The 20,697-nt window shown below is 35.2% G+C and overlaps 1 protein-coding gene across 1 annotated transcript in view; it reads right to left on the reverse strand.

Moving 5' to 3' along the window:
- The window catches only part of amon (prohormone processing protease amontillado), a 637,284-nt gene that overhangs the window by 116,968 nt on the left and 499,619 nt on the right, over positions 1–20,697 (reverse strand). Inside the window, exon 6 of the mRNA XM_069816284.1 lies at positions 19,144–19,319. Within this exon, the coding sequence (XP_069672385.1) occupies positions 19,144–19,319 (176 nt within the window). The remainder of the gene's footprint in view (positions 1–19,143; positions 19,320–20,697) is intronic.

The following is a 20,697-nucleotide window of genomic DNA, read 5'->3' on the forward strand; positions in this document are numbered from 1 at the left end:
TTTAGTACATATGCAAACAGGAATATATGAGGCATATTAAGGAGATTATATTGCATTACATCCACACCATATATGTGTACAGAACGCATCTGAAGCTTTAAAGCGATGATACAGCGTCCGAGGAGTGACTGTTTCAGTGTTATATGACATGTTTTAGCAAACCGAAGCAAACTTTGTTAATATTCTACCAAAAAATTACCACAGTAGTCGTCTTGGTTGGTTGATTGGTTGGTTGGTTAGTTGATTGGCTGGTTGGTTGGTTGGTTTGTCTAGTAGCTGTCATTCTTACGACTATACTTTCTTTAGTGTTCGGTTAAAGAAGGATTTCATTTTCTATGCAGATGGAATTTGTTCCCCAGACGAACACACAACTTAAATTATACAATTGAGTGTGCAAAAATCAAATAATGCTAGTCGTTGATGTGTTTTATTTGTGTAGAAAATTATTTTCAATAAGGCACCGAAGTATAATTTTCATTTATCTCCAAACTCATTTTATGAACTGCCTTTACCCAAACAACTACCTCTGATTGAGGTTCTGGCTGATCTATATATATATTATCATGCAGTACATCTTATTTAACGTAGTCTATATGTCAAAGGAAGAACTTATTGTTTGTATGCATCTGAAGTCTAATTAATGGAATATGTAGCTAATTGGTGATATTTGTATTGGAGGGGAAAAGGAACTGCCCACCTTATCCCATTATCTCCTGGCCTAGTTACCTCATGAGTGATACCTTATTGGTGTTACTTACGAAGTTCAAACCTGTCTTCGGATAGTTGACTAAACAACAACCCAAACAACACACATTTATCCGAAATTCGTAGGTTCGAACCATGATCAGTGACGGTGGATTTTAAAGTATGATAAAAATTATTTTCACAGCTTCTTTATTTTTTGGTGGATAAGGATAGCTGGCTTGGTTTTATAATAACTATCAATTTAAGTTTGTTAAAATTCCATTATTGCGATTTTTTCTCTCTTGACTCATATTTACAACACCCTGACGTTGAATGTGAAGGCTCTAGGAAATATTTATACTACATTTATCACCCACGCCAAAATTGGAATATAGAGATGGTGAAATTATTCATAATGAGATAGGAAGGGTTGTCTAAGTTAAATGAATGCCCAAATAATATATGACACTAAGTTCATAATTGATGTTGTTTCTAAATACACTGATGCTTTGAGGTAGTTGGACTCGTCTCTTACAGAATATAACAGCTTGAGTTTCATCAGTATTAATGTTGATTCTCCATTTTGTAAACCAATCCTCAAATTGACGAACATAACCCTGTAGAATACGGATTATAAAAGGAAGATTCTTAGCGAATAGTACACGAGAGTGTCATCGGCGAAAAAAGGCAGTTTGACAAGATCTGTGCATAGGAAAGACAGCCTTATACAAAAGATAAAGTGTAGGGCCAAGGACAGAGCCTTGAGGGACTCCAACCTTGACAGGAGGAATGGGTGAAAGTTCATATTCAAGGTAAACTTCAAATGTACGAGCTGTATGGCAGTGAGCTATGTAATGCACAACATTATCAGGAAAGTTGAATTGGATGATTTTACAGAGGAGCCCATAATACCACACTTTGTCAAATGTCTCTTTGACATGTAAAGCTACAGAATGCTGTTTACGTTGAAATGAGACTGTAATATGTTCAACAACATGTTGTATTTGAAGCACAGTGGAGACACAAGTACGAAATCCAAATTTCTCATGTGGGATAAGTTGATGTAGATTAATATGGTTCCAGATACGTAGAAGTAATATCTGTTCATACAGATTACTTATAGTTGATAGTTGATAGGTATTAGGTTTTGCTGCAAGTACGATTTTCACCAAGTTTGTGCAAAGTGATGCCTTTAGCATTTTTCTAACTAGTAAGGAAGACTGCATCTGAGAGGAAGATGTTAAGTATAGACGTGAATAATGTAACTGCAGTAATTGGCAAGTTTTTTAGTTGTAAGGAGGTCGTACTATGAAGCCAGGAGATTATTTGAAGGCAGCCTTTAATGAGTGAGGTTACTTCCTGTGTAGTGATGTCTTTTATCACAACAGTAGGCGGTTTCAGAAGTCACGATTAACTCGAATCATCTCTAGTGAAGTTTTGATCTTCAGGATATACTTCATTTGGCCGAAATCTTCTTTCAAGGGACATAAGTGGCGCCTGTTCCTGTTTTGTAAATTTCTTGATAATTTTTCACAAAGCATGATATGGATTTGAAACTTCCTGTATCCCATTATGAAGTTTATCTTCTGTTAGAAGGTAGCATTTTTTCTTGTGCCTCTTCGCCAAATTTCTGCATAACTGTAGATCAAGACGATCATGATGTAGTTGCCATCGTTTGCGTGCGGCTCTTTGAGACGAAGGAGTTCACGTAATATTTGGTCTTCTTTAAAGAAGTTTGAGGTAAGGAAATTGTAGTATGTTTGCGATATATCTCACGCATAGTAGCAGTATAGACTTTAGAGACACATGAGCAACTTATATATCAGCAGACTTCGGCAAGCATAACATAAGAGTGCCCATTTCTTCCTTGTACGCATTCTAGTTTTTGGTTATAAGATTATAATGAGGCGTCCTGTTGAATGGAGAGTAGGTTGCCGATAGTTCTAGAAGCACAGGTGAATAGTCTGACTACAGCTCAGATAGAGTGTGAGTAACAAGAGGCGGTCGTGCACACTCCAATATGGAAAAATCAATAATGTCAGACGCATGTCTAGGTTTATGTGGCTAATGAGTTCGTTCCGTTGGAGCAAGTATCATAAGTCCACTTTCCTAAACGAAACTGGCAAGTTGTCTTGCTCGAGGACAAGTGTTGAAACTATTCCAGTGCTGATGTTTAGCGTCGTAGTCTCTTGCTAGCACGAAGTATTGACTGAAATTTGTTAAATATTTAAGATTTTAAATTGGAAATAGCGTTCCAGGATGGGCATAAATTGCTGTGAAAAGAATTTCAACAGCTACAGTTTCTACTGTTATACCAGTAGCCTCTAAACCTGAATTATATTGTAGGTCTATATGTCGATGTGGGATGGAATCTTTAATGGTGATTGCAGTACTTCTGTGATAAAGTAAAGAACTGTCTGTGCGATATACTATATAATTTCTAACGACAAGACGATCCTGTGGTCTTAAGTGAGTTTCGCTGACAAGCATAATATCAACATCGTAGTTGAAAAGAAATTATTTCAATTCGCCTAATTGATACTTCAGTCCATTTGCATTCCAATATACAATTTTTAATGATCGACGTGGCGGTGTATTCTTATTTATCATGTTGAGTTGATTCTTGAAAGGTTGGATTGTCGCTATTACTTCTTGTATTAAAGATATTGACATTGATACTTGCTTTAAAACCTACTTGAGTTCTTAACATATGAAGCTATAGTAGTCATATTTTCTCCATGGTTGCAGATATTGTTCACAAATATTCATCGAACGCCATACCATTTCACAACGCGTAGAAATCATTAACATTTATTATTAAAAGAAGTCATCCATCCGCCAAGCATTCCATGCATTACCTGAAGTGTACGGTGTGTGTAAGATACCGGGCTAAGATAAGGGATTATTTTAGGCCTCAATGGGAAAATATGGATCTCAGAAACATTTCGTTTCAGCAAGATGGCACCACATGTCATACTGCTGACGAAACAGTCGACATTATGAGGGAGAATTTTAGAGGTTTCGTCATTTCGCATGGTGGTGATGTTAACTGGCACCCGAGATCATGTGATTTAACGCCGCTGAATTACTTCTTATGGGGTTAGGTTAAATCACGGGTTTATGCCAAAAAGTCACAAACAGTTATTGACCTAAAGAACAGTATTACGTGCGTTCTTGAAATTGAGCTTGATTTATGTTTGTCTGTTATTGAAAATTGGAAAACCCGTATACGCGCAACCAACGGCGACTATTTTAACTGACGCTCTCTTCCATACGTAAGTATGCTTTATAATAACAGTAATTAAATAAATAAATCTTTTTCGTTTATATAATTTATTTCATTTTGAAAGTGTGACACTCTTACTGGAAAACTCTAGTTCTTCTTTAGAAGTATATCTATTATCTATCTATTAGTCCTCCTTCAGGGGATCACACGGACTGGGACTATCCTCGCAGGAAGGCCACTCGGATGAGCCCATTGTACGAAATGATGTGCATGCCCTAAGGCCCCCAGTGCTACAGATTCCCGTGCGCAACCTCTCAATTCCTCTATGCCAGTGATGTCAACGAGAGCGCAGACGTGCTCATAGCCCATATGCGCTGATCGGAGCACGTAAGGCACGCAGGTACAAGTCACTGGTGAACACAAAGGTTGTACATTACACATTGACAGTCGTTCAGTAAGTTTCACTCTGACTAGACTCTTGACGTCTTATGTAAGTGAAATATGAGGTGATGCTCTTTGTTGGTTTGTGGAAATTATTTAGTTACAAAGACAAGCAGTGTCGCCTGAAATTATTAGTTCATCTACAGATTGATATAATATTCAAATTAGCTTGTTTTTATTGACATTAAATAGTAGTAAATGTATGTGAAGATGTATTGTAGAGCTACTTCCTCACAGCATTGGATTTATGTTTACAGAATAAAGTACAAAAAAAAAGTGTGTGCTGCTAATGGCGTAGACTCGTTACATGTCAGTTACGAGTTGTGTGTATAAATTATTCATATTTTCGTACATAAATTCTCAGTTTGACGACGTTTCTTACCATATGATATCCTTTGGTTAAGCCAAGAAAAAGTTCTGTCCAGGTATTTTGAATTGTGTAAATATTTATCAGAATTCATCATAGAAATATAGAGACAGTCCAGAACTAGTTGACTCTACATGGATCGAGGGACTTCACTTTCTCAAGGATATAGCCTATTCGAGCATCTGAACGTTTTGAATTGGAGATCGCAAGGAAAGAATGAATTAATTTGTGTCGACAGATATTGTTGAAAGCTTTCAGATGAAGATTTCATTGTGGATGTCACAGATGTCACAGCACAATTTTTATAATTCCAACGCCTTCAGTCATTGAACTCCCGTTCAACAGTGTAAAATACTGCAATGCTTTAAAAAATCTCTGGGAAGAGTTCCATAGACGATTTAAAGATATTGACCTACTCCAGCCCAAGTTGGATTTTTTTGTGATCGTTACTCATCAAACCCAGAAAATATACCAATACAGTTGATTACTTGAATTGGTCCAAAATTTACCGAATTCGACTTTTTAGCTAGCAAGTTGTATTTTACATAGGCCATCATTCTGTAAAAAAGAAAATCCTAAGTCCGACTCTAAACCTGTGTTTTTGGATCACACAAATATTTATTTGAATACTCATAATGCAAGTGTATATAGTTTCTTTACGGTCCTGAAAAATTTACTTCAATGGACTTGGAATGTTAGCCAATTCATTAGAAATTATTTTGCTACAGGAAACAACATTTCACCGGACGTAAGAAGGCTGGGTCGGCAAAAATAAAAAAAGCACTTCTGAATTACGCGAGAAGTCAGGAATTTAAATTTGTTACTAGAAGTGTGATGATGCTCATATAAGTAGTACATGATTATGTAACAGTTACATAACAATAATTAGGGTAATTATAGGTATGTAAAACTGCTTAAGTTAAAGAGAAGCTATGTTTATTATTTGTTATATCCTACTATTTTATAGAGAGGTGCATGTTGCAAAACATGCTTTTATTTCCTGTTTCCTTGTATGAGCGTAACACATTATCTCTTACAGAAGAGCAGTTTAATTCATCTTGCAGTGATAGGCCAATAGAGTTCATTCTGCTCACCTCTTCTTTTTACCGCTACTGCCTGCAGAAAAGATTCATTGCAACCCGTGCGCGCTTGGTAGCACGTACAGTCTTTCACGTGCTCTGACTTTCAGCGTATTCCGAATCTCACCGGTCCGGTGGCATCAATGACGTCACGTTGCAGCGAAACAAGGAACAAAACCGCTGGAAGGATCGATGGCTGTCATGGCGACTGTACAAGTTGTTGTCTGTGCTACGCTAGCAAAATTTTGCGAAATTTTCGTACTCCCACCTCGTTCTAAGAGAAGATAGCATAAACAATTAATTTCTTGAACCGGTAGTAATAACGGGTACGTTGACATGTTCGCTCATAAGCCATTAACATATTGTTTTACGTTGTGCTCATTACAAACAATACAGCAGAACTAAAGCAGAACACACCGCCATGACACAACGGTGCACGATGTTATTCGTCTGTTAATTCCCGCCCTATACAAGAACCAATCAGATTCACTGATGGCGGCTGATGGAGACTGCCACCACCTCTGCAAGTTGATGGCACCGGTGCGACACCGGTGGAGCATCAATGACGTAATCGGTGGAATTCGGAACACCGTGATGCCATCGGATTGCTCACTGGTGAGATTCGGAATACGCTCTTTGACATCCCTGCTCTATGCATACATGACCCCTCTCCAATAGGTCTCACCGCGGTCCCTCATCCTCGGTCCCAGGAGTTACCAAGAGCCGAGTGCACGGTGCATAGTGGTATCACCAACAACGAATGATCACATGCACGGGATACAAGTGCGGTGGCGACCTGCAGCCGACTCTACATCGGAGCAAGCCAGAAACGAGATGAAAGAGGGGAAGTGTAATTATAATGGCGAAGGGAATCCGAGGTTCAACGTTGAAAGTAATCCAGCAATTCGGCTTCAGTTGGTTGTTTGAGAACCTCGGAAGAAACCTAAATCAGGTAACTTGTCTCAAGCGGAATTTAAACTCGGGTCCCGCTCGTTTCGCTGTCTGACGTGCTAACCTTACTCAACAACGGTGAACTTCTAGGGGTCTAGGCGATAGTTAATGAGAACATACTAGTCTTGCCTAGCTATCCGTTTATTTTAAATTAATTTCCACGGAGGTGAACAAAGTCTTGTGAAAATTCTGCAGTGAACATAATATATTAGGCCTAAATGTAGCGAGACTTTCTAATACTGTGATCAGCATGATGGACTATAACCGTGTAAGAAAGCACAGGGCTAAAAGAAGACAAGGGACATGCACATAGTGTGTAGCGAAGAAGATAAATCTCCATTCCTCTACAGGAAATTGAACTCAGACTCTCTATTTATAGGTGGAAATACTCCAACTTGAATCACAGAGGTTAAGAAGTTGGTGTTGAGCAACTTATTTTTTGTACCATGCTGATGAAGATTCTTAGAACTGCCTTAATAATAATAATAATAATAATAATAATAATAATAATAATAATAATAATAATAAATAAAATAAGATAGGCTATCATTATCACAACCGTTTCCGTCCGTCAAATACTGACATCACAGGCTCGTTCCGGCTTTACGAAGATTCAAATTAAGCATAATTATTCTTCAAATGCCTTTCTCGGTTTCCTCAACATTCTACTTCCAATAAGTTGATAAATTATTCATAGACTATCTTCCATTGGAAATATGAATTTTTCAGCTTTCTTTTTGATGGCAACTCAATGCAATCCATCGAATTCGTTGTTCTTAATTTATATTCTGTTGTAATAAGTAGACAGTATTGTGAAGCTGCAAAAACCGATTTCAAGACCTTTGTGAAAACATAGGCCTAAGCTTTAAATAAACCCAACAACAAAAAACATTTATTTTTATCATATTGTCCGTCTCTTTGTGTACAGTAATTTCCAAACTATGAGGCAATATTTTTTGTATTCAGTGACATAAATCACTTCAACTGATAATAATGCTCATGATATTGTTAATTTAAGATACCCCATTTAAAGGAACAACGGAGAAGCTGATTTACTAGAAAAAAGTTCTAGACATTAGGCCTACTTGTTATATTTCATTACATACGGTAAGAAGATAAATGAAATGATTTGGACAGAATAACTCCAGAATTATTTGTCAGAGAAATTATTTAATTACATTGTACACGTTTAAATGTCGAATTGATAACTTCCGTCATAACATTTAGGTTTAAATATCTCTACAAGGAAAACGTACCAATCACACACAAAATGTTCAGTGAATACACTGTAGTTGGAATAGCAACAAACCTGTGAAATACCCCAGAGCAACAAACACTCTCTAGGAATAGCTAGCCTAGTGAGTGCCGGCACCCGCTGCTAAGTGAATGCTCGTAAAGCTACCCCACCTACCGGTGGGAGGCCTTAGCCCTCAAGGGATGTTATAGGCTAAATTCATTCATCTCTACAAGAAAGCAGCACTAAATATTATGGAAATGCAACGAAAAGAAGAATTTAATAATATTGTACAGTATTATATCTAAAGTTATAGTCCTACCTTGAATTGAAAAATTACTACAACAAAATGTTTGGATTTAAATATATCTAAATAGGCTAATAAGTAATTTAACGCAATTCTGGCTGTTAACTAAAGAAAATAACTCTATTTTTCTGTAAAACTTTTAATTTTCTGACACAAAATATACGGTCAACTCTTTTCTCTTCAACAATTATTTACAAGGCGTTAACACCATATGATCGAAATGTGTTCTCATATGATGAAGGATTGTCTATAGTCGTCTGTCGGTTGTAAAGATTATTATATCTTCGTATTCGAGAGAGAATATCTATAAAATATATTTCTTATTGAAAGGCTTGCTTTAGTAATGCTATTGGCTGCTTGCATGTAACAAATGTAATCATAATCTCAATACTAACATATTCATGTTGATTACACAACTTTTAACGCTGTATCACTTCGGAATATGTATGATAGGAACTTTCTTGTGTTAAATATTATTGACGTACCTTGTTAACATGTTTCGATCTATTTTCGGTCATCTTCGGAACTGGTCGTTGTTGGTCTTGGAGCCTCTTGTTTCCTGTGTGGGTGTGTTCGAAGTGTAGAGTCAAAGAGTGTATGTGTTTTGAAACTGAGTTGTGTGTTGAGAATATCGTTGGGGTGTGTTTTCATGTGTCTGTATATTTCGTATTGCTCTAGTGTGTTGAGTTTCTGGCTTTTTGGTTGGATGTGCAGTATTTCCATGTCTGTGTTGATGTCTCTGTAGGTGTGGTTGGCATTTGTGATGTGTTCTGCATATGTGGAGGTGTTTTGTAATTTTGGTATGCCAGAACATATCACAAATGCCAACCACACCTACAGAAACATCAACACAGACATGGAAATACTGCACATCCAACCAAAAAGCCAGAAGCTCAACACACTAGACAATATGAAATATACAGACACACGAAAACACACCCCAACGATATTCTCAACACACAACTCAATTTCAAAACACATACACTCTTTGCCTCTACACTTCGAACACACCCACACAGGAAACAAGAGGCGCCAAGACCAACAACGACCAGTTCCGAAGATGACCGAAAATAGGTGGAAACATGTTAACAAAGTACGTCAATAATATTTAACACAAGAAAGTTCTTATCATACATATTCCAAACTAACATATTATTTAACATACCAATTTCAAATTGCGATTTTCGTAAATAGCAAAGCAACATTACAAACAACTGCAATAATAAGTGAAACTATTTCTTTGCAATTTGCAATTTTTAAAAGGAATAATAGCTTAAATTATGGAATTCATAACTGAAGTCAAGTCTTATTTCTTGAAATTGCAAATTATATATTTCGTGTGCATGAGAGGAAAAGATAGTTTCATGTGTCTATATAGGTGCACAGTGAATAATTTCATTTCCGTGTGCTTCAAGGAAAATCAATAAAACGTACTACAGACAGACTGTAATGAAGGAATTTTATGTCGCGAAAAACATATAAGAAACCGGTGTTACTCAAACGGTAAACCGGTTTTCTTGCTGATATGTAGCGCTAGCTTGGCGTGGTTCGATTCCTGCTTGGACTATTTCAGTTGTTTGTCTCCCTCTCTACATTTTCCCAAAATGCAAAGCGAATGTCACGTAATGACATAGCGAATCTCCGGCTTCACCTCACTAAATGCCATTTCGCTATCGGTATTAAATAATCTACTAGTTGATAAAGCATCGTTAAATAAACTAAAAAGCAAATGAATTTATTATCTTCACGAAACCGCGTTTTCCTAAGAAATCTATAAGTGGAATTTGTAACTTAATAAAATTTTGAGATAACACTTATTAATATGACTATTTTCAGGCTACTTTAATCTAGAATAATAGTTAAAAGAATAACATTTAGGATCTCTGTATTTACACCTTTGTAATTGGTAGCCTATCTCATAGGCCTAACCTCAGTATCAGACACACATAACTAGTTCATTTCTTTCATTTGCAATGAAAATTTCTACTATAGTTGCTTGAAAACCTTTAAAAGCGTTCTTCTTTAGTCCAACATTTCTTAAAAAAATCATTACAAACCAATGTTCAAAATACGGATGATTAGTGTGAAGGGAAAAGAGGAGTGCAGAAAGATAAACAATGACTACCATTGCAACTATTATATAGAATGCTTCCCATACATAAACATCAAAATTTTAGTTTTCAGTTTGAAACAGGTGATGTTGTGTTACCAGATTTATAACAGAAATGATACAGTAATCCCACATCACGATACGTCATAGAGGCGTGTGAAATATTTATGAATTTGCGGTGTTGGAAAAATCGCTAGCGTTTGCATCGTATTCTGATTTATCGCTTGTACCATTTCTAAAATGGCGTTCATCGCACCGGGAAATCTGCCCACGTTCAAAGCATGCAGGATGTTCAGACCCATACCACAAGCGTCGATGCGTGGTCCATTTGAAAGCAGGGATGCTGCGCCGAGCCAAGTCTATTGTTAACGTATCCAACTGCACCGTCAACTGTGGCTGAATTCACATATGCCTGCGGCGATTATCATCTGCTGATTAAACGAGTCACTTGCCAGAATTTTTCGAGACGAGCATTAAATCAAAGCGTATGCATAATTCAACAAAACGACTATGTAGACGAGATCTAACTCTGAATATTAGGCAATGTAAATAAATTATTTTGGAGGATGAAACCGTATAACTTATTGCACAAAGATACAGTACTATCTCTAAAGCAGTACGTGGAATTAATTTATAGAAACAAAAAAGATTCACAAATTTCTGTACACTTTTGGTAATTAATTATTTACAGGTGTTTTTCAATTACGCAGCTTTTACTGTATCTCTGATATGTTGTAGAAGTATATAGAAATAGAAAACGATTGAAACAATAATAATAATAATAATAATAATAATAATAATAATAATAATAATAATAATAGTAATGATAATAATAATAATGATAATAATAATAATATTAAGATTAGTAATAATAATAATAATAATAATAATACTTACAAATGGCTTTTAAGGAACCCAAGGTTCATTACCGCCTTCACATAAACCCGCCATCGGTCCCTATCCTGTGCAAGATTAATTCACTCTCTATCATCATATCCCACTTCCCTCAGATCCATTTTAATATTATCCTGCCATCTACGTCTCGGCCTCCCCAAAGGTCCATTTCCCTCAGGTATTTCAACTAACACTCTATATGCATTTCTGGATTCGCCCATACGTGCTACATGTCCTGCCCATTTCAAACGTCTGGATTTAATATTCCTAATTACGTCAGGTGAAGAATACAATGCGTGCAGTTCTGCGTTGTGTAACTTTCTCGATTCTCCTGTAACTTCATCCCTGTTAGCCTCAAATATTTTCCTGAAAACCTTATTCTCTCTCAAAGTGAGAGTCCATGTTTCACAACCATACAGAACAACCGGTAGTATAACTGTTTCATAAATTCTAACTTTCAGATTTTTTGACAGCAGACTAGACGACAGAAGCGTCTCAATTGAATAATAACAGGCATTTCCCATATTTATTCTATGTTTAATTTCCTCCCGAGTGTCATTCATATTTGTTACCGTTGCTCCTAAATATTTGAAATTTTCAATCTTTTCGAAGGAAAGATATTCAATTTTTATAGTTCCATTTCGTACAATATTCTGCTCACGATACATAATCATATACTTTATCTTTTCGGGTTTCACTTCCAAACCTATCGCTTTACTTGCTTCAAGTAAATTTCCGTGTTTTCCCTAATCGTTTGTGAATTTTATCCTAACATATTCACGTCATCCGCATAGACAAGAAGCTGATGTAACCCGTTCAATTCCAAACCTTCTCTGTTATCCTGGATTGTCCCAATGGCATATTCTAGAGCGAAGTTAAAAAGTAAAGGTGGTAGTCCATCTCCTTGCTTCAGCCCACAATGAATTCGAAAATAATAATAATAATAATAATAATAATAATAATAATAATAATAGCAACGAGACCAAAATATAATAGTAAACTTGAAAATTATGCGATCGCATCTAAATCCCGGAGGTAATGCGTCAGTACGGCATAGTAAAGTAGTGAGCTAATTATGGGTGTCTCGCGCATTATATGCGAGTATGAATGTTGGTACAGATACCGGAACGAATCTGTAAGTTATACGTATCGGTACGTCATAGATACATTACTCATCCATGCATACACTACCAGCACTACATGAGATAAAATTGTTGCTCATAACTCATTAGTTATCTTACTCATGTTACATTTCTCTTTATCTAACGAAATAATTATAGATTCTAGAGCAGTGGTGACCAACTCAGATGCTCTTAGGAAGCAGTAAGTGGGCCCGCTAGCGAGCAAGCCAGCGAAAACTTGAAGGGGAAGGGGGCGCAGCAATATTACGGGTTCATAAACTATTATCTCTAGTGCACATAATGCCAAACGGGCTGCAGAAATGGAAGTATTTGAGAGTGTGAACGGTCTTTCGCTTGATTTTGATCCATTTGCAATTCACTTTAAAAGCCTTGTATTTGAAATAACTTTCGTGTACCCTATAATCGGAGCAAAACACGAAGTGAATGAATGAAGATTACTATAACAACTGAGCACTGTGAAATTATATTTATTTATTCTGCCAAACAACAGGAATAAATCCCACTTAATTTGACACCATTATGGCCAATTCTGCTGTATAATACAAGAAATACACACTAATTAAGTTTAAGAATGAAGAAAAATATTAGATCTACATAAAATTACAAATGTTAATCAAATGGCGTGTACGAAAGTTCATACAGCAATTCTGTATAGAGTATGTTGTATTGATAAGCCAAAACCCGAAAGGTTATTTTCAAGAGATAGGTAATTCAAAATAAGTGCCATATTTGAATTAAAGATGAGCATTTTAATACCGGTTTTGTTGATTAAAAACGGGAATATGCAGAAATTGTATAGGCCTACTTCTTAAATTTGTTTTCACTGCATTAAAATTAATAAGATGTAATAATTCGTTCCTATTTACACACTATTAACAATTTTATATAAGAATAATTGTTGAGCTACCTATTTTCTACCAATATTGAAGTCAGGCTTACATAATGAATTTCCTTTAATAATTCTTTATAAGAATTATTATTAAGCACTACTAGCCTATATTTATTTTCTTAAAATACATAGCGACAGAAACGTTTCTGAATTTGTTTCTATATATTTGTATGGCAATTAGACAGACAGACAGATAGATAGATTTATTCGTTCCATAATATTCTTGCATTTGCTTTATAGAATAGAATAAAGAACATGTCCAATTCTTATGTTTAACAATAAAATGCAAATATGAAATATGTATAGAATTAATACCTTAATAACAATATTTTATACAATGCAATATGTTTACCATTTAATAGTATTAAAATATTTACGCAGTACTGTGAAATGTCAAGAATTCATCTACAGGATAGAAAGTGTGAGATATTAAGTAACTTTTAGTTTTACCTTAAATAATGCAGAGTTTTGGCTATGATTCTTAATGTCTTCAGGAAGACTATTGCTCATTTTTATCGCCATGTAACATCCTCCCTTTTGATAGCATGATAAATTTGATGATGGTGTATGAAAATCATTCTTTCTGCGGGTTTTTAATACTATGTATGGATGAATTAGTTGGAAAATTTTCTTTATTATATAAGAGGAAATTTATTAAATAGTACATGTACTGATTTGTTAAGGTCGGAATCTCTATTTTTTTAAATAATCTGCAAGATTCTCTAGCCTCTGCTCCAACTATTATTCTAATGGCTCTTTTCTGTAATAAGAATATATTTTTACTATCTGCAGAATTTCCCCAAAATATTATTCCGTGGGACATAATGGAATGAAAATAGGCAAAGTATATTGTCTTCAAGATACTGATGTTTAGACCAAATTGCGAAGCATGCTGAGTTAAGTTTGGGTGTTATTTCTTTAATATGATTTTTTCCAATTTAATGAATTATTAATATGCAAATCAAGAAATCTGGTTGTTGATGTTTCTAGTAGGGGTAGCTATATTGTATTCACATGAAGGTAACAACATAATTCAAGCATATTCAAATTTTCTACATATCAAACTATTATAAAATAATTGTAAAACATGTTCATCCTTAAAAATATGTCTTGAATTACGAAAAATAAATCCTGGTAGTCCATATACTTCACCTATGATTTCATTAGTTTGGTTTTCAGAATTTAAATTTTATGTAAGGATTAAACCTACATTTTTAATAGGAAAACCACAGGTAAAATTCACACTGTAGTGAACATTTGGTTGTAGAGATATTCTATGAAAACTTAGGAAACAGCATTTTTAGACCCTAACATTCAATGTAAAATTATTTATTACGAATATATTCCAAGTAACGGGGTGTGTATACCATGTGATGCAATAAAATTATGTCGTAGCCTATACATTAATCTTTGGTACAAATATTAGTAATTACATGCCTTAACTGTTTCTCAATTCATAAAACATATCTTCTATATTATATAACTTTAGACTTCATGTTTTTCTTTTATTTCTGTAACCAATAAAAGTTAATAAATTATAGGGTAAACATTGGTAATTTCGTGACAGTGGTTATTTCGTGATACTTTTTCTTTGCTCTTTTGTGAACTAACCAATGGTGTTACGAGATCCAAATTTCCGCCAAGGGATTGCATATGTTGTCCAGTTTCCAGAAACATACAGCTAAGCTTTGTGTGACTATTGTAGTTGCTTCAGTGAGCTTTTATGTTTGGAGAGAGCAAGTTAGCGTCTACTTCTCAGGCGTATAAATTTTGTGGATGTTTGTAATTACATTACAGGCTTATTACTAAAGGTAACCATATGATATTTGGTACAAAGTTTTATTGTATCTTCATGAAATTTTAGGAAATGTTTTTGGAATTTTAGATACATCTGTAGTCGCCATATAGGCTTAGCCTTACTGATATAAATCTTAGCTGTTTGAGGCGAAATTTTGTTGAGCATTAAGTGTTACATTTTAAATTATTTTAAAAATTGTATTACAATAGGAATTTTAGAAATCTGAAGGCAAGATATGATAACAAAAATGAAAACGGAGACGCAATGGGTTCAGTGTAGCTTCTGTTTGAATTGTTATCATGCTAAGTGTCAATGATAAGTGCTAGATTACTTACTTGCAAGAATTGTGACAGAAGATGGAACATGGCTCCACCATTTTGGACCGGAGACAGAGGCAGACAATGGAGTGGCATCATGCAAATTCACCAAAGAAATGGAAATTCAAAAGTACACCTTCAGCAGGAAACGTTATGGCTACTGAGTTTTTCGATTCAGAAGGACTCTTGCTTGTGGACATCATGCCACACGGAACCACCATTAATTCCGACGGGTATGTTGCAAATCTCAAGAAACTTCTAGTTCGACTGAGTCGTGTTCGACGACATCGGGAGAAGCAGGATGTTCTGCTATTGCACGACAACGCAGAGCCATATGTCAGTCACAAGACCACAGAACAGATCAGAAAATTCGGATAGACAACACTGAAACCTCCGCCTTACAGTCCTGAACTGGCACCGTGCGATTACCATCTCTTTGGTAAACTGAAGGATCCCTTCGCGGAACGAGGTTAGAAGATGACTCCCTTGTGCACGCTGCTAAAGAGTAGCTCAGACGTGTTGGTCCAGACTTTTACCTTGCTGGTCTACAGGCCCTCGTTCCTAGGTTACGTAAGGCAGTTGAAAGGGACGGGGATTATGTGAAAAAGTGACATTTTGTTCCTTAAGGATGCATCTACATTCTGTGAAAATAGCAAAGCTGTAGGATAAAAATATAATTTTTAAACAAACGTTATGCATTACTTTTGGAGTTACCCTAGTAATATAGGGTATAGTAAAGTCCGTAATAAAAGTGTTCGCCCTTTCAGGGCAAAGAAGATCCCTTTTAAATTTCAATTTTTACTTTGATTTCATTCTTATTATGTGATGATATGTATTTCTATGTTTTCTTGCTATGAATATTAGACGGAATTACTATGTTTGAAGTCTTGTAACAATAAATGAGAATTTCATTTGACTTCAATGAATTTTTCCACAATTCTTCTACCTCTCACGAAATTATCAATGTAATATCACGAAATTACCAAGGTTATCACGAAATAACAACCTTTCAGCTTAAGTTGTAAAAGTGGTTTTCGGCACATATTCAAGAACGTATCCAATCTTTTATGTCTCCAGATTTGTACAGCAAATTATCGTCTTTTAGATGAAAAAATCGGAATAAGGATATATTTACACATTAGCATTTTAAATTAGTTTTCATGAAATTATCACGAAATTATCAATGTTTACCCTAAAACCTAAACAGCATTTTCACTCGGTACAGAATACAGTAGCGACAGAGGTGCTATCTACTTTCCTAACATTTACGCAAAATTGTTTCCAATCATCAGTAGTTTTATCTGAAAACTTTCGTTCACATAGCCTCACAAAATCAGCCCTTTAAAAACTCGAAATTTAATTTGAAGCATCCCCTTTAATTTCCGCCCGTATCATCGCAATATCATTAAGCTCATACGGCATGGTGGAAAACTTAAGACGATTAAATGTTTAACTTTACGTTGTCCTGGAAGTAAAATAATAACTTTAAATAAAATAAATAAACAAAAAATGAAAATTTAAAAATAAATTAGTTAGCAAATAAGTAGGCCTAAATAAAAAAAATATTAAAATAAATAAATAGACAGACAAACAAGTAAATAAGTAAGTAACTAATAAGTAACTAACTAACTAACTAACTAACTAACTAACTAACTAACTAACTAACTAAACAAGTAACTAAATAAATAAATAAATAACTAAATAAATGACTAACTAAACAACTAAATAAGTAACTAAATAAATAACTTAATAACTAACTGAATAACTAACTAAATAATTAAATAACTAAATGAATGAATGAGTGAGAGAGTGAATAAATAAGTAAGTAAATAAATAAATAAACAAATAAATAAATAAGTAAATAAATAAATAAATAACATTGAACGGTTCTGTTCCTCTTTTTCTTGGTTCACCATGAGTCCTTCTAAGTACACGTTTCCATTTGATCATTTGTTTTGGCATCCGATCATCATCTTTCATTCAATTAACGTGATTCAGTCAATTTTCTGTGTATTAATTTCAATATATCCATTTGTGTTGTAATTTCCTATGTTTTTTTTCTCTGAATCTGAACAGCATGCAAATTGACTTGAGGCTTCCCCGGCGTTTGATGTAGAATAACTCTTCTCGGGTTCTCAGCTAGGTGAGTTGGAGATTTGCTTCCAAGCTTTCGACGGCTAGCTCTGCCATCTTCTTCAGGGAATGAAATTTCAAACACGCAACACAACTGTAGTCAAGATCCACAGACACACACACAGATAATACAGTGGCTGGCAGACTTTTCTTTTACCGCGACTGTACAGTATATGACATTGTAACGGTTAGTTCATAGAGACGCCACCGGCAACATGAGCTGAAACGGATTATACGCTTAAGTTTGTCTTGTAAATGAAGCCTTACGGTCACAGAATCTGAATTCGTACTGAGGATGAAGTAACTGATCATTCACTCGTGCCTAACAGTATTATATTACGTTGTATTGCCCATTGGGCGTTGTCTGGCGACGGCAGCCACCACGTCAAAACCATTCTGTATTTGTACTTAGTTTACTACATAACAAAAATAGTGACGAAATCAGAAATTATAAATGAACATTTTAAATCACCTAATTAAAGACATCCATAATAATGTATTATCCTATTACTATATTTACTGTGTATTGCATCGCAAGTGAATTAATCGTCGAGTTTATCTCGAGCAGGTTATGTCTTATAAGTTGTATATATTCCCCTCATATTATGTAACTGATTTTGATTATATGTAATTTTGTAATTTATTTTATGCTCGACCATGCCGAAATGTAGTAATTATACACCTGGTAGCAGTCCTTTAATGCATGTCATTAAAGTACACCTATTCATTAAAGTTCATGTTCTCGATTATTCTCGGATATGCAATCGAAAGACAATGAGGGAAACGTCACGGAGGCTGGAAATCCAATACTGTCGCAGAAGGTTATGTTCTGTTACTATAATAATTAGCGTTAATTGTAAATAATATTCAAATAAATTCAAATTGTCATCTCGTTTTTCAATTCTAAATCAATTTCCAGGTTATATCAAAATTAGTTCATGTTATTCTCAGATTATATCAATGTCAATGACATTATTGTTCATCGGAAAACATCAATGCTTTCGTGTCTGCGCACATCTCACAATTTACGAGCTATGCACAAGGTCACTTCCGCTCTTCAGTTAGATACGAATAAAATGAATACTTCTGAATAATTTCAAGTTAGAAATATGATCGAGCGTAAAAAGTCGTATGAAACTTGCCTATAATGGTAATTAAGACGCTCGTATGAAAATTATGAAACCCGCTTACGCTCGTTTCATAAACAAACATACTCGCGTCTAAATTACTATCATTATAGGCTCGTTGCATAATGTACTATTATATTCTCCTTATATTATGTAACTGATCTTGACTATTTGTAATTTTCTACTACATTTTACGTAATCTCTAAGGTATCTTCTTTTGTGTGTTTTGTATTCTATTACATAATTATGTATACCAAGTATATTATTGTAACCTGGTTGAGTGGAATAGAAGGCCTTATGGCCTTAAATCTGCCAGGCAAACCACCACCATCACCACCACCACTGTGAAAACAATGACCGTGCATTGTTCCTCTAGCTCGTAGTTATTAAATATTTCTACATAATAATATTTCTGAACAAAAACACGAAAAAAGATAAACTCACCTCATTGACTCCCCTAACGATTGCTCTCATAGTTGCATTTCTGGGACCATCAACCGTCTTCCCGTCATCAGTAGGTCCCCATGAGGCGCTGTATATGTCGATAAGATTTGGTTCGTGCCCCATGGAATTGGCTTCTATCAGGTCTGTCATGTAAGGTTGGTCCAGCATGCGTATACCTAAACGAGAAATGAACAATAGAAAACTTTTAAATATTGGAACATCTAAATGGTTAACTAAATTTACAACAAAATACTAGTAAGAAATATATTGCTAAACAAATTATATTGAAATATAAAAATGTTTATAAAGCAGATGAACTACAAATGAAATGTGTAGAAGATAGACTATTCAAATTATGAGAATTGTTGTTTAGTCAACTGCCCGAAGACAGGTCCGAACCTCAAAAATGATATCAAGAAGGCACCAATTATGAGGCAAATAGGCCAGGACAGTATGAGAATAATATACTAAAAAACAGGACCATGACAGGTGTGGCAGTTGATGCTAAATTATCAATTAAACAAAAATGTTATCAGTAAGGTATTTCGAAAGGATTCTAATAACTAATTTAAAGCTAGAGCGAACCAGATTTTATTCCAGATTTTGAGGACAGGGCATAGTTGCGCCCCACGGTCAGATAAAATGCAGCAGATAAAAAAGGGTCCCTTTTTGTGGGCATAGTTGCGTCCCGTTCCCATCAGGTAGAGAAAAGGGCATGGCATAGTTGCGCCCCGAAGAAATCAGGTAGCAGAAGGGACATGGCATAGTTGCGCCCCGATGAAATAGGTAGAGAAAAAGACATTACGGAAACTCGAGCCTCGTAATCAACCAACCATATTGATTTCTTATTCGATTTAATATTTATTATCGATACCGTAAAAATGAACACCATGTAGTTGACAGTATTTTATTAACTGTTTTTCTACTGTTTATGCAGTGATTATCAATAGCCTACCGTTAAAATGAAAACCATAAAGTAGGCAGTATTTTATTAACTGACATATTCAAATGAGTGAGCCGTTGGCATTTTATTAGTGATTTTCACACCGTGTGTGGCGTATGGTGAGAATAATTTAAAATGAATGTTAAGTTTAGTGAAAAGGGTAAAGAATTAATAATTCACAATGGTTCTAAGTTTCAATATTCGAAAACGCAAGTTAAGATATCGATGTACAAACAAAAAATGCAGTTCATTTATTGTGTGATCGATAAAAACGTGTTATTTTAAATAGCAAAATTGATCACATGCTAGGCCTACCTGATTTCAATGCAGTTATCACTGTAATATTTTTAAGTAATTTGTTTATATTATGACAATCACTTTCGTGTGTACTATACCCATCGGGGCGTAACTATGCCATGCCCATTCTGCTACCTGATTTCTTCGGGGCGCAACTATGCCGTGTCCCTTCTGCTACCTGATTTCTTCGGGGCGCAACTATGCCATGTCCCTTCTGCTACCTGATTTCTTCGGGGTGCAATTATGCCATGCCTAGGCCTCTCAATTGACCGCGGGGTGCAACTATGCCATACCGGATTTTGAATGGATTATTA

The sequence above is a fragment of the Periplaneta americana genome, chromosome 17, assembly GCF_040183065.1.
Source record: "Periplaneta americana isolate PAMFEO1 chromosome 17, P.americana_PAMFEO1_priV1, whole genome shotgun sequence".
Classification (NCBI taxonomy): Eukaryota; Metazoa; Arthropoda; class Insecta; order Blattodea; family Blattidae; genus Periplaneta; species Periplaneta americana.